This window comes from Triturus cristatus, chromosome 12 (assembly GCF_964204655.1).
Source record: "Triturus cristatus chromosome 12, aTriCri1.1, whole genome shotgun sequence".
In the NCBI taxonomy this organism is placed as follows: Eukaryota; Metazoa; Chordata; class Amphibia; order Caudata; family Salamandridae; genus Triturus; species Triturus cristatus.
The window spans coordinates 59548597-59564436 of record NC_140595.1 but is presented as its reverse complement, the minus strand read 5'-3'; the positions used below and the strand labels follow the sequence as shown (position 1 = coordinate 59564436).

At 43.7% G+C, this 15840-nt stretch overlaps 1 protein-coding gene across 2 annotated transcripts in view; it reads right to left on the bottom strand.

Moving 5' to 3' along the window:
* LOC146772463 (phospholipid-transporting ATPase IK-like) overlaps nt 1-15840 on the bottom strand; it is a 520789-nt gene that overhangs the window by 247646 nt on the left and 257303 nt on the right. For both annotated transcript variants that reach the window (XM_085638338.1, XM_085638339.1), the window contains exon 13: nt 8824-9032. In XM_085638338.1, the coding sequence (XP_085494464.1) occupies nt 8824-9032 (209 nt within the window). The remainder of the gene's footprint in view (nt 1-8823; nt 9033-15840) is intronic.

Genomic DNA, 15840 nt, shown 5'->3' with positions numbered 1-15840 from the left:
TATGGCGATTGCTCAAAACAGTGATTGGCAAAGCCTCAAGTTCTATGGAATAGAAATGGTACCACCCCATATAAGAGGAGGTAACAGGGAGAAAACCCTTAGTCAAAAAGAGTCCAGGAACATCCTAAATATGAGAAGCATAACTCCCTTCGGATTGAACCAATCGGAGGAACTCTATATTCATCTGTGAAAGTTTTTTAAAAGAAAATGAACAATATGTATACAAAATGAATAAAGCTGTATACAAATATATGTATAAAAAAATAAAAAATAAGGGGCCCCTAAGAAGAGAAAAAGAAGAAAAATCAGACTTATAATAATAGTCATGGAATTAATAAGTGATAATTTGAAGAATCCGATAAGAACATAAGACTTGAAAAAGCACATGAATTAAAAAAGTGAATTTTATCATTATTATTTATTTGAGAGCCCTGCTAGCAGATATATATGTGTTAAACATTACAAAAATGTAGCTTAGTTGTTCATTCTCACATAAGTTAAACCATTGAACATCATTAAGTAAGAATGTATAGATTTAAAGGCATGCTTCCAGTAATTTGAGCAAGTTAATAATCCAGTCCACGATTTCACAAACAAGGTTGAGAAAACTATAGGTTTTGGCACACAAACAACATATCCCAAAATGTTGTGGGGCAAGATGGGCGGAAAGGATATGATGTAATCAAATTGTAATAGTTAAAAAAAAAAAGAAAACGAGCATTTGAATTTACCGTGAACAAGGCATTTGTAATGCCGAAACGCGTAGGAAATTTGTCGTCTGGTAACAAGCAAAAGAATTGATAATAATGGAAGAATAAATTAAGAATCACATATACAACCTGTGAGGAATGCGGCCCGTTTTTTCCTGGGACACTGGGAGATGTGTACAATATATATATATACATGGACTAGGCACGTAACCTTTTTTGAATAAACACCATTTCCAAGCACTGGCGATTGAAGTTGTCCGTTCCTTTCGTTGTGCGAGACTGCACATTTGGGAAGTTTGGGAAGTTTCTTTGATATATATATATATATATATATATATATATATATATATATATATATATATATATATATATATATATATATACACTCCACTGGTTCCCAGTTACCGGGTGATTGCAGCGCTCCTCGTGGGTGCAAATCCCTGCGGTTGAACCACACCGCTTTAAATCCACCAAAATTCAATTGAACTTAAAAAGGGCGGGACTAAACAAACAGTTGATCGTGAGCAAGGTATCAGGAATACCGAAACGCGTAGATCAGCCTTTGCCTGTACCCCATGCAGTGAATTTACAAAGAAAATAAAGCGCATAAAAGGTTGTAAAGAGTGCATCCCGTTTTCTTTCCGGCTGGAGGGAATTTTGGTGGATATATATATATATATTCACTTAAAAAACCATAGGTTTCACACAAGTTATAGTTAGCTGTACATTTCACTCGTAAAAAACCAATGAAATTCCACGTTATAGTTAGATCAGGTAACTATAACTTGCGCGACCGCAATCCACAATGTGTAATTTCAGATGTCATCATTGATGTCATGAGTGATGTCACTGACCATGTCATGAGTGATGTACTATGTGACGTCATCAGCAGTGGATTGCGGTCGCGCAAGTTATAGTTACCTGATCTAACTATAACGTGGAAATTCATTGGTTTTTTACGAGTGAAATGTACAGCTAACTATAACTTGTGTGAAACCTATGGTTTTTTAAGTGAATTTGCAAGGTTTTTTAAATGCTAATTCCGAACTATAACGTGTGTGAAACCTATGGTTTTTTCAGTCAATTTGTACGGTTTTTTAAATGCTAAGTTATCTATTTATTGTTAATTTTTGAGCAACATTTCACAGACCATACTAACATGCTGATGGAAATGTTAAAAATTTGCCTCCATAACAATGTGTTCATGTTTAACAATTTGGTGTACCGGCAACTACAGGGAGTAGCCATGGGGGCCAGCTTCTCTCCAAGCTACGCCTGTTTACATATGGGGGCTTGGGAGGAGCTGGTCCTCAAGACTCAACATGGTGTTACAATGGATTCCCTTGTGGTAGCTTGGTATCGGTACATAGATGATCTGTTTGTGGTGTGGGGCGGGAGCAAGGAAACGGCTGAGGAATTTGTTATGTCCATCAACAACAATAACCTCAATCTCAGCTTTACAGCCAGCATGAGCCAGAGCAGTGTTACTTTTTTGGACACCGAGGTATATATCTCTAATGGTGCCATTGAAACCAAACTTTTCAGAAAAGAGACCGCAGGTAACACAATACTACATGCCACTAGTGCTCACCCACAGCACCTCATCAGTAGTATACCATACGGTGAGATGCTACGACTTCGTAGGGTTTGTAGCAATGAGATGGTGTTAGAAGAGGCACAAGGAGCTAGCAAATTGAGATTCTTACAACGTGGCTATTCAGAGAAAATAATTGACAGGGCCATTAGTAAATCCCGCAGTAGACCCAGAATAGATTTACTCGACAAATATGACCACACGATCAATAGTGATACAGCAATACAAGCAACACAGAAACAAACATATGATTTCAGAATTATAACAGGTTTTAATAAACAACATAAAGAACTGTATCGGATTTTCAATCAAAATTGGCCCATCTTACTCAGTGACCCCATTTTGGGTCCTACCCTACCACGAAAAGCGACTGTAACTTTTAGCAGGGCACCCTCCATGAAAGACCACATAGTTGATACCAACCCTGAAGTTATGGAAAAGACCAGCTGGCTTCAAACCAATGGGGGTTTTTTTAAATGTAAAACTTGCAAAGCGTGTACGCATGGGATCAACACCAAAGAATATATTGATGGTTTTAGTGACAAGAAACATCGCATTGAGAAGCTTTTAACGTGCAAAACAGAATACGCTGTGTATGTGCTCCAATGCTCTTGTCCACTCAGATATGTAGGCAGTACCAAATTGGAGGTACACAAACGTATCCTACAGCATCTTAGGGCTATTGTTAACCAGGACAATACCTACCCGGTGGCACGCCATTTCAAGGAGGCACACCGCAGTAATAGTAAAGACCTGTCCTTCTTTGTCATAGATGCAGTACCAGCTAGTCGACGAGGAGGCAACAGGGAGGCGAAGTTGAGGCGGTTAGAAACAAAATATATACTTCAACTAGACTCTAAATCGCCAGGAGGTCTTAACGTTACTGAGGATTTACATACGATTTTATATTAGGTGCCACTGCCCATATATTTTACCCACCATCAACGTACTGGATGACAATAATGATGATGCTTTGTACATGTGTATTTAATTGCTGTGTTCTAGCCTTTCAAAACATATGGATTTTATCAAAGGTTTTTATTGTAGTGGGATAACAATGTTAACCTTTTTATATTCTATTTATAGTTTTATCACCAAAGTATTTATTATCAGTGATATTGTTTACATCACCAATATGATATACATTCAAATAAGGCTAGACAATACACATTCGCCTCTCCACTTCTTGGTTAGGAGGTACCATTCAGTATTGCACATCATACGACCCGATTAACAATAATGCCAAAATTACTTGGGTGGGTATTAATAAGATGAGGTAGGACATATACGAGCAGCGATATATCACCCCGTTTCATACACATAGAGGTGGACCTGAATTTGATAGGCAGCATTTGAGGCTCTGGTCCCAGAACACTGGAGAGCTACAGGATACCTAGCCACAGGATATACCATATCGTACATCAGCTTGAATGTTGAAATTTGCCAAGTATTAACAATGTGGATGTCTTAAATGAGAAAGGCAACTGGGATTAATCAGCTGATCTCGTTAATTTGTTTTACATGCTTCGCACTGCCGCAACAATCGTGACTTTTTATCATTAATGCTTTTAACGTTCGCATTTTCATATATGAATTTTAGATGAGTTTCACTATATGTCTTTGATGCAATGTTAAATTATTTGATGATGTGTTTATTTATTGGCGTTATTTGCACTATATACATTTCCTCACTTTCGCACACTGCAGGGATCTGCAGTGTACAATGGGCAAGAGCAACTTATCATAGAGCATAGGGGGATTCATCCCATTAGTAACAATAATACAGACTACAAGATAAATACATAGGGATTTAACCCACGATTCATGATTGATACGGAAATTACAAGGTTTTCATGTCAATATAAGATAGATTTGACCTTTTCAGCGCTCATTGCCAATGTTAATTACTGCATAACTCAGCAAACTAATTCAATGTGTTGCTTTATAATTTATTTGTATTACAGTGGTTTTCCATGTAATTTTAGACTTTGCCAAACCTTCGGGTAATTTCAAAGCACGATATGAAGTATGCATTAAGTTGGCAGCGTTCGAAACCTTAATCTATCAAAGTCTGTTGTCTTTGTCTATGCTGACCCATACCACGTGTAGAGCTCTTGCCTTCCTATTTAAGGAAGTAGATTGATTGTATTTGTTGTCATGTGAACAAGGCTCCTGGGGAGCCGAAACGTTATGGCGACTATTCTGCGAGCAAGCGAATAAATTTGCACTAAGAAAAACTGGTCCGTGTCTGTGATCTCTTGGTGTGAGGCTTCAACGATTCAGCCACGCCTAGTGAGCATTACCTGTTGGATATATATATATATATATATTCACTTAAAAAACCATAGGTTTCACGCATGTTATAGTTAGGTGGATATTTCACTCGTAAAAAACCAATGAAATTCCCCCGTTATAGTTAGTTCAGATAACTATAACTCGGTAACTATAGCTTACGGTAAGCGTACGGTAAGCGTACGGTAAGCGTACCGTAAGCGGGCTCAGATATATATATTGATTTAAAGGCTATTTTCTCAGAATCTACTGAACAGATTTACACCAAACCTACAAAAGGCACTTCCTTGACCTAGGGACTACCTCTCTGCCAAATTTCTAGTAATTCTGTTCAGCCGTTCGGGCTGTAGCTCGTTCTAAAGGTCCTATGGAAAAATGCATGGGAAAAACGCGTTTTGGGACCCCCCTTTTATCTCAGCCCCCGCTTGACGAATCCCCCCGAGACTTTCAGGGTAGGAGCGGAGCGTAGCGCCCCACCTATTTTGAGAAATTCGCGAGGATTCGTCGACCGGCGCCAAAGTTATTCAAAATAGAATGTTGAGGTTTTCCTATGGAAACGTGGTCCTAACTATAACTACCTACTGGCGACCGCCAGTAGGTAATATATATATATATATATATATATATATATATATATATATATACACTCCACTGGTTCCCAGTTACCGGGTGATTGCAGCGCTCCTCGTGGGTGCAAATCCCTGCGGTTGAACCACACCGCTTTAAATCCACCAAAATTCAATTGAACTTAAAAAGGGCGGGACTAAACAAACAGTTGATCGTGAGCAAGGTATCAGGAATACCGAAACGCGTAGATCAGCCTTTGCCTGTACCCCATGCAGTGAATTTACAAAGAAAATAAAGCGCATAAAAGGTTGTAAAGAGTGCATCCCGTTTTCTTTCCGGCTGGAGGGAATTTTGGTGGATATATATATATATATTCACTTAAAAAACCATAGGTTTCACACAAGTTATAGTTAGCTGTACATTTCACTCGTAAAAAACCAATGAAATTCCACGTTATAGTTAGATCAGGTAACTATAACTTGCGCGACCGCAATCCACAATGTGTAATTTCAGATGTCATCATTGATGTCATGAGTGATGTCACTGACCATATCATGAGTGATGTACTATGTGACGTCATCAGCAGTGGATTGCGGTCGCGCAAGTTATAGTTACCTGATCTAACTATAACGTGGAAATTCATTGGTTTTTTACGAGTGAAATGTACAGCTAACTATAACTTGTGTGAAACCTATGGTTTTTTAAGTGAATTTGCAAGGTTTTTTAAATGCTAATTCCGAACTATAACGTGTGTGAAACCTATGGTTTTTTCAGTCAATTTGTACGGTTTTTTAAATGCTAAGTTATCTATTTATTGTTAATTTTTGAGCGCACGGTGCGCTTCGCTGTGGGCACTCGGGGCGCTTCGCGCACCGAGTGCCCACCTTGCGCGCTTCGTACCGTGCACGCCACGCCATTTTTTACAAAATATCAATTGTTTTTTTCTCCCTTGGGGGTCCTTAGATTTATATATTAAATGTGATTGTTAATTTTTTTTATTTTTTTATTTTTTTTACCGTACGCGTACGGTAAGCTTACCGTAAGCGCACTCCGTGATTTTTTTTTAAAATTATTAAATTTATTTTTCATACTTTTTGGTCCTTTGTGAACCCCCTGACGAACGCTAGGGGGTCTGCAACTCTCTTCGTTGCCCCCTTTTCATGTTATCAACCTTTGTTTTTCAGTGCGAGAGACAGAATATGGCGGCCGATACTTCCTGGTTTCGACCGATTCGAATGTTTACTTTGATCTAACAACCAATCAGAATCGCGCTCGCGCACGTCACCGTACGCGTACGGTAAGCACGGAGCGCGCTTACAGATATATATATTGATTTAAATGCTATTTTCTCTGAAACTACTGAACAGATTTACACCAGACCTACAAAAGGCACTTCCTTGACCTGCGGACTACCTCTCTGACAAATTTCAAGTAATTCTGTTCAGCCTTTCGGGCTGTAGCTGTGTCTAAAGGTCCTATGGAAAAATGCATGGGGAAAACGCGTTTTGGGACCCCCCTTTTTTCTCAGCCCCCGCTTGACGAATCACCCCGAGACTTTCAGGGTAGGAGCGGAGCATAGCGCCCCATTAGTTTTGAAAATTTTGCGAGGATTCGTCGACCGGCGCCAAAGTTATTCCAAATAGAATGTTGCGGATTTCCTATGGAAACAGGGTCCTAACTATAACTATCTACTGGCGACCGCCAGTAGATAATATATATATATATATATATATATAGCTTCATATATGTTTTTTACATATATGTGTATATAATGTTTGAGGTCCCCACGCATGGGCGGGAATATTCATGTGCTTGGTGAGGATCCTCTGGAAGAGAACTACAGTTGGTTGGGTTAAGCACTATATAGTGTATGCACACCTACAAATATCTATCTATCCATCTCTCTATCTAGCTATCTAGCTATCTATATGTGTTTCATATATACTTATAGAGAGAGGAAATGTATGATTTTATGATAGACATGGAGACTTAAATGGCAAAGAAGGGTATAATGCCACTTATTCAAACCACCTTCAAGTCTTCAAGGAAAGAAAATCAAACATTGCCGGAACAGCTGGACAACGATTTTCGAGATTACTTTAGAGCAGGGATATCCAATAGAGGCCTAAGATGGGCTGATCCCCGATTCCACGCTTGGTTTCAGGATATACCAGCATGCTTCAGGCAGGCTGAAAGCGCGAGTTACCCATTGGAGGAAAAGGTAATGACATCACATAGGGGAGCGGTTTTCAACTCACCTGCACCTCGTTGACCATCACAGAGAGCGCGAATACCCAGGAACAGGCATTGATGAGAGCCATTGGAGGCTTGAAACGCGTCTGCCTTAGCGTTTTGATGGGACGGCTGCACTACGCGCATTTTATTTCAATAAAGTCCTTGCTTCGAATTCCTTTTCCCGAATTGGAGGAGGTGTTGGACTTATGTATTGTCAGCAGCAGGTCGCTGACTAACAGCACACCCTCTCGGTCTGGTGCACCGTGTTAAGACCAGCAACTCTTTTGGATCTATTGCACGAACTGCAAAAACACTGAGCCCCCCCGTGCAGTTTGGACTGCCTACTTGGTGTGATATACTGCATTTGGGGAGAGAGGAGGAGATATTTTCGCCTGATTAAGGAGTCTGGTGCAAGGCTTTTGGTCATCCTGCAGGACTCTTGATCTGGAGTGTGGCCCTGATCCAGTACTTCGGGACATCACTTGATGGTGGAGTGATTCCGTTACTGAACGGACACCCCTCAGGACTGCATTTACCAGCATGCTTCAGCCAGGCAGGCTGAAAGCGCGAGTTACCCATTGGAGGAAAAGGTAATGACATCACATAGGGGAGCGGTTTTCAACTCACCTGCACCTCGTTGTCCATCACAGAGAGCGCGAATACCCAGGAACAGGCTCTGATGAGAGCCATTGGAGGCTTGAAACGCGTCTGCCTTAGCGTTTTGATGGGACGGCTGCACTACGCGTATTTTATTTCAATAAAGTCCTTGCCTCGAATTCCGGAGTGTGCTGTGCTTTTTCCCGAATTGGAGGAGGTGTTGGACTTATATATATATATATATATATATATATATAGCTTCATATATGTTTTTCACATATATGTGTATATAATGTTTCTGGGGTCCCCACGCATGGGCGGGAATATTCATGTACTTGGTGAGGATCCCCTGGAAGAGAACTACAGTTGGTTGGGTTAAGCACTATATAGTGTATGCAAACCTACAAATATCTATCTATCCATCTCTCTATCTAGCTATCTATATGTGTTTCATATATACTTATAGAGAGAGGAAATGTATGATTTTATGATAGACATGGAGACTTAAATGGCAAAGAAGGGTATAATGCCACTTATTCAAACCACCTTCAAGTCTTCAAGGAAAGAAAATCAAACATTGCCGGAACAGCTGGACAACGATTTTCGAGATTACTTTAGAGCAGGGATATCCAATAGAGGCCTAAGATGGGCTGATCCCCGATTCCACGCTTGGTTTCAGGATATCCACAGAAGATACTTTTGCTTCACTTAATTTAAATGGCCATCTTTTACATGATTAGTGGTAATCCTTAAAATGTGGCATGGCTCCAGCTCCCCCCGGGCCGTGGTTAGACACCCTTGCTTCAGATATGCTACAATTGGAATTACCATAAACACGTCCATTGATGCAGCACTTCCTGAAGGTCATAATGTTCTGAGTTAAGGTCCCAGTTTTATCTGAAAAGATGTATTCGATCTGCCCGAGGTTATCATTGAGGCTGGTGGCCCTGGCTATGGCCGGGGTATCTGTCGCTGCGTAATACATCTCCACGTCCCAGTTAATGAATAAACTGTGCATCGCGTATATGCCTTCTATGCTGTGGGAGAAAGGAAGAGTCAAAGTGTTAATCAAATTCCTTGAGCCTGTCGCTAGTAATTCCATAAAAATGAGAAATGTATGGAAACAATCTTGTGTTCTGTGTGAGGCAGATAAACTAGAACAGTGTTGTGTCATTAACTCTACGCACTTGCATTATAGTTACACTAACAGACAACCCTTCACCCAGCCCTTCATAGACATAAATGGAGACCAGGACTTCTCAACACACCAACAGGCAATACCGTTCACACCCCAACACCCTACCAATCCTTAACATAGGGGTGAGGTCAGCGTAACTCCCGTACTTAACGGCAGATCAACAAATTCCCTCCACAACATTTAACCCTTCAATAACCTTAAGGTGAGAACAGTGAATCGCTGCATACACAAAAAATACTACCAACAACAGGCATCGTCACAAACTCAACCACACAACCATCAACAAACATCCTTAAACATCCAACATCTCACTGGCATCATTTCAGGATGAGAGGATCTTCTCATACTGTCCTTCACTATCTACAACAACAAGCACTAGCAAGGCCAATGGGCCTGACTTTGATGCATATGTAATGGCTGGCATGCACAAATTTGCACTGACTATGGGGATGATTACGATGTAGGTCGAACCTCTTCTGATCAAATCGGTTTTGTAATCGTTTCCGACTGGATCGGGTTCTGCGAGTCCGACTGACTGATTACGATGCTTCCAAACATCGTTCTGTCGGACTTGCATTGACTTCAATGGGAGCCTCTGTTGCGAACGAGAACACAGGCTCCCATTGAAAAAAGGGGTGGCTGGGGAAAACCTTGCACTCTGTGGCGGACACCTCATGATGCCTGTCACACTGTGCATGGTTGGAAAGAGGAGTCCCTGAGGTACCCCCACGGCCCTAACTGGAGACCTACGGGTGAAGGGGAGCCTGCTACGTGCCCCCAAAGTCATTTTCTGACAGCCGTTTCGTGTCGGGCAGACTAATTCAGAACGGCTGTTAGAATCAAACATCGTAATCGCTCGTTCGGAAACGGTGTCCTTTGAGCTGTATGATTCAACTCTGAATGACTCCGGCTGTCCGAATGCCGATCGCAACCGTATCAGACAGCCCAAACAGTTTCCTTGCATCGTAAATGGTAGTTCGGAAATGTATCCGATTCGGTCAGAAACCTAGGTTTCGAACCGGATTCAGAGAATCCGAATTCCGTTCCGAGCCTTTCCGACTGACATCGTAATAGGCCCCCTAAGTGTGTCTCTGTTTGTCTCTTCCCTGTGCAGACTCCATCATTCTATGTGCCCCATGTCTAATTTGTTATTCATCAAGCTTGTGGTGCCATGCAGCAGGTTACCCAGTGCCATGGCACCAATTGTCTGTGCACGTGTAAATTCCTGTATTTGCATGCATTAGCACCGTCAAGCAGTTGGATTTGCCAATGCTTGTTTTTTATATTACAGAATAGCTGTTACTAAAGAGTATCTGCACTGGGTATGCATCCTGCTCACTTTACTTGCACATTTTCTTCATGACGTCATCTATATTGGCCAGCCGACCTCAGCACTAAAGGTGATGGCGGACGACGACAAAGAGACTTGGCCCTTATTCTGCGGACAGTGTCGTTTATACCCTTGTTTCACTTTTACAAGAACAGATGTCCTCTTACTAACTGCTGGGATATGCATAAGGTTCCATGGTTTTCTACTACATGGCTTAGCGTTGATGGACTGAATAGACGGTCTAAACTCATAAGTGGCTAGCAAAATAAAGGGCAAGATCAGAAGCATAGCAGTTGCCTTTAACCCCTTCAGCGCGATGCGGATTACCGCGCCGTGCTGAAGGTTCATTGCGCGGACGGGGCCGTGACGGAGCGGTTCCGTCATGCGCACAGCGCGACCGACGCGCATGATGGAACCGCTCCGTCACACGCATCAAAGGGGTTAAATGTTTAAGCTAGGTCTTTCTTGACAACATCCAGTTTGGAAAATGTGTACATTAAAAAAGATGAAGAGCTGTTTGGGGGGGGTGGCTCGTTAGATATTACTTTGGGTGGGTCTGTGGGTAGATGGATGGGTTTGAGTCGGTGGTTGGCTGAGTGCCGGGTTAGACTGCTGTATAGGCAGGGCCACTGGATTTATGCAGCAAGGGAGCACTAAATTATGCGGCAAGAAAAGGCAAGTTAAGCTGAATAATGCAGCACATTTTTTCATAGTTTTACTTCATTATTTTTTGATTTTTACACATGGTAATACTGTCTGGGCAAATATTTCACCTCATTGGTACCGATTTAACAACCAAAAACAGAAATAAGCAATGAAAGATGCACTGTTTAACCTTTGTGTATGGCCTTCCAGAGCACACAAACACACGTTTTTAGAACCGTTGATCCGTTTGAGCCTGAAGCATTTTTGTTTGTTAAAATCTGGGGATTATGCAGCAGATGATGAACTATGTGGCAAAAACCATAAGATGATGTGGCAGAATCGCATCATTCCAGTGGCCCTGCCAATAGGACAATCAGACAGTGTCCGAGGGGCTGGTCTGATAGGTCAGCATGTAGGCCGGTTTTTGGGAGGTTTTTGTGACTGTTTATGGTTTGGTGGGCCGGATTTTACTATTGATTTATTTCCCTGATATTATCACAAACACTGCCTGCAATGAGCTAAAATTCATGCAGTTTCATACATTCCAAAACCCTTACACAGCGTGTCAAGTAGAAATCGAACTGTTTGCAAACGCGGACACGCTTTTAGCTCTCTGATTCGCTCATGGGGGCACTTTTGTTATAGTGCCAGGGCCGGTTTCTTGTCCCAGTCCAGTCCTGGCCGAGTGGGCGTTTTCAGGGGCTGGATGGATGCCTGGAGATCAGGTGGGCTGGGTATATGAATGGGTAAATGGATCCCTTCAATCTGCTCCCGTGATCCAGCCGCTTCGATGTGCCCACTGGCGCTGAAACGAGATCCTGTGCTCGGAGCATGTCCAGTAAACAGGCCCGTTCATGCTGCATGGTGTAGCATCGCTGTGCCTGACCTGCCTGTGACGTCAGGGTCAGGCATGGCCAGAAGAGGAAGGGGAGGAGTTGGGAAAGTAACAGGCAAAGAGTAAAGACGTGCTCACAATAGCTGGTGTCCGTGCCTTATTTCACGCGAAGAATTTGAAATCTGGCGATGAGGGTGGGATGCGGAGACACCCCCCTCTAATTTGCATACTCGGCATACGTCGACAACAAGCTGCAGTGCCTGCTCTAAACCGAGCATTTCATCGTCGATGGGAGCGCGAGCGGCGGTTCCCACTGCAATGGGGAACTGAGTGCCAAGGCTGCCAGCAGTCTGACTTTGGAGGACATTCTGGAGCATGAGCTGGGGTGAGCCTCACTGTTTCATTACCGAGGCTGGTGTGCAGAGTTCGCACTTGGTGGCCATTTTGAAGTCAGGCACACCATACCAGAGGGCTTGGTCACTAGTGTGGCGGCCATATTAAAGTCCGGCAAAAGAGGAAAAGCCTTTCTGTGCCCGCCAAAACACAATTCGAAACCCCTGTAGACGCTGCCGCAGATTACTGGAGTGGAGAGTGAAGTCAGCTGTGCTTCATCATGTCTACACAACCTGACTCCTCGCAAAATGCACCACCTGGTCCGGCGTGAACTGCCTAGCCCGGACCGATACTGATGGGGGTATCCTTCCTGCACCCTCCTGAACCCCTGATGCTGCCCTCCGGAAACAGCATGGGTCCTAAGTGGCAAAGCTGGATAGAAGATTTGGAAGACTTTATGAAGGGTTCACAAGTCAGCGATCCCGACCAACAACTCATCGCTTTGCGAAATTTGGTGGGCAAAGACGTCGGACAAATCATTAAAGAACTACCACCGGCCAATGCTGCGTCATACACAGATGTGAGAGAAGCATTAAACAGGAAGTTTCTTCACAAGCGAAACCTGGACTATGAACGCTACACCTTCAACCTCGCGTCTCAAGAACAAGATGAATCTAAGGGTGACTTTATTTCTTGCCTCAAGCGTTTGGCCCGCTACTGTGAATTTGACAATTTTAACACTGAAGATGCGCTTCGGTTACAGATCATTGAGGGGTGCGAGACTGAATCACTGCCCCGCCGTTTGCTGAAGAAGCACTACTCGCTCGACGACATCAAGGAGCTTACACAAATAAATGACCAAGCGGAGGCGCAGGCGAAAAAAAATGGAAGCTAGCAAGACGGAGAAACGTGAACAAGCCTTCTGAATACAGTCTCAAACAGACTCAAGACGTAAACGGGATCATCGGAAACCTGACAAATTCACAAATTCGTCCTGCAGCAGAAACAAGAGCAGCAACAATCAGAAACAACCGCTGCAATGCTATAGCTGTGGCCAGGACTACCCCCACACGGTGCCCTGCCCAGCCATCGGACAACAGTGCCATTGATGCGGGAAAGACAACCACTTCGAAGCAGTGTGTCAAACCAGTCACAAGGAATCCGGGCCAACCAAGAGAAGCACAGGATCACGCCACCACGTGAGGGCGGTGCAAGGGAGAAGAGACTGCTCAACAAGCTCGTTGAGATCCAGCACACGGTCACAAGGTTCATATCGATCCTGACGATCATCCTCAAGAGACTCGTACGCCCTCACTCCCATATCACAAGACAGTGATGAGTACGTATGCATGGTAGCGGACCCCGACTGACTAAAGAAGTACCCACGGTTACACATTCAAATGGGAAATCACGATGCAAAGTTCGTCTTAGACACCGGAGCTTGGCTCAACTACATATGCACGACTAAGTACAAACAATGAACCCAAAGCCTAACTTAGAACTACACGTGGATGTCCAAAGAACCGCTGCAGTGTTTGGGACAATTTCGTACGTCTCTGACCTACAAAGACAGGACAGTCCATGCACAAATCCATGTGATAGAAGGCACTGAAGCAGCTGACTGTCTTCTCAGCTTACCAACGGCGCACTTCCGGCCGAGTGTAGCGAAGGATCACCGCCCGCTGGCCTCTTGTAGCAAGCAGGCAACATTCCATGGGGATAATGACATCACCTTTGAAGTACTGCACTCCCTGGGAACCTTGGCACACCCAGAAGGGGCGGTGAACTCCAGAGAGGGACCTGATGATATTCCAGACGCGGGTAAAAGGCAGTGCCGGCCGGGCGCAACCTGCAGCGCTGCTTTACAGTGCTCTTGACTTTCAAAAACACCTTTTTTTTAAACAAGAACATAATCTGCCGACTTAAATGTGCACTTAAAAAAAATCAAAAAATCAAACTATACTTCCGGAAAGTAACAAATAAACGGAATGAAACGAGAGGGGTTACCAGCCGTCGATCTGAGCTGCACTTAAAAAATGTATTTATTAATTAGTTGTGTTCGTGATCAAAGTGTCATCCCGCACAGTGCAAAAGAGACAGTTGCTAAACTGGCATGTAGCTAGTCGGATGCTGTGTGTTGAAAATCAAAATGAGAGCGACAATTTAACAGACTGGCCAAGGCCCCCATGCCTATGCAAATAGGAATGTATTTATGTACGTGTTTTTATTACATGAAGCTAGGCAAGACTACTAAAGCTGCCACTAGGCGAGATCTAACCATCCGCAGCATCTCACCCTTCCTCATTCGGTGTCAAAATCAAATATCTCACGGCACACAGCTCGGCCAGGACACAGCTAAGTACTAACCTAGAGTACTAACAACAGAGTCGGATGGAGGCCAAAACTAGGCCCGGCCCGGGCACCCCCAAAACAGTGGCCCATGCTTGTGGATCGTAACCTGCTGTGAAACATTGCCACGTTGGTACCAGAGGACAGAGTTTTGTAGACTTGTAGGGTAAATTAAGCGGTTTAAAGCGTGCAGGGTCTGTCATCTCTAGGTAATGTTTTCCAGGAAAATAATTGAAAATGGAGGCATTCACGCAGGAAGGACTGTCTGTACAACAGAACAGCACCCCCTTTTACACCTGCGAATCCTCGGTAGAGCTGGTCTGCGCCTTCTCCGCCAAGCACAGAAGAGGCGATGCTTGCTCTCTGCACAGCCTCTGGCACCAAGGAGACTTATCTTCTCTCCAGCCTTCACCCCAGGCATGACTGCGCTTCCTGCATGTCCTCATTGACAAGAGTGCGCTTCTGGCATCCTCCAGAGGGGGGGGGGGGGCATTCTTCTGAAACATTCCCTGGAGCTGAAGGGTGTTTCCTGAACTATCTATAAGGGCAGGCCTTGGCCTGATGCACTTTCCCCAGTTTCTGCCTCCATTCTAGCCAAAGAGGATGCATCACGGTGATGGAGCTGCATGATGCAGCCCAGGGCAGAAGACATGACTCATGCCAAGGAGTATGTCTGCAGTGCAGTTGTAAGCTGTCAACACGCTGCACTCATTGTGTAAAACGGATGTATGCCAGCAAGGGATGCTTTTGAATACCTTCAAGTGTTCAAGGTCTGTTTCTTCAGTTATGCACAGTCTTCCTTCATGCACTGGTTCAGTTGCGTAACCTTCCCTAGAGACAAGGAATGGCTTGCTGTAAAGCACCGTGGTCTCAACCAGTGCAAGTGTGCTATATCAGACTGGTGAATAAGCAGATAGTTTCTGTCTTGTCCCTGACCTCCCTGTTCACAGTCCAGGTGCTGGTTCCACTGACTCTAGTTCCAGAGGTGGGACCTTCAAATACCTTTACCAGTGCATCTCATTAAAGAACTGCCTGCAATCTAGTACGGAACCAACATCCACAGCTCCCGCTGTCCCAGTACAGGCGGTCACACTCAGCTGTGGTGAGGCACTAAACACAAGCCTGATAAGGTACCTCAACTATGACCTATGGCAC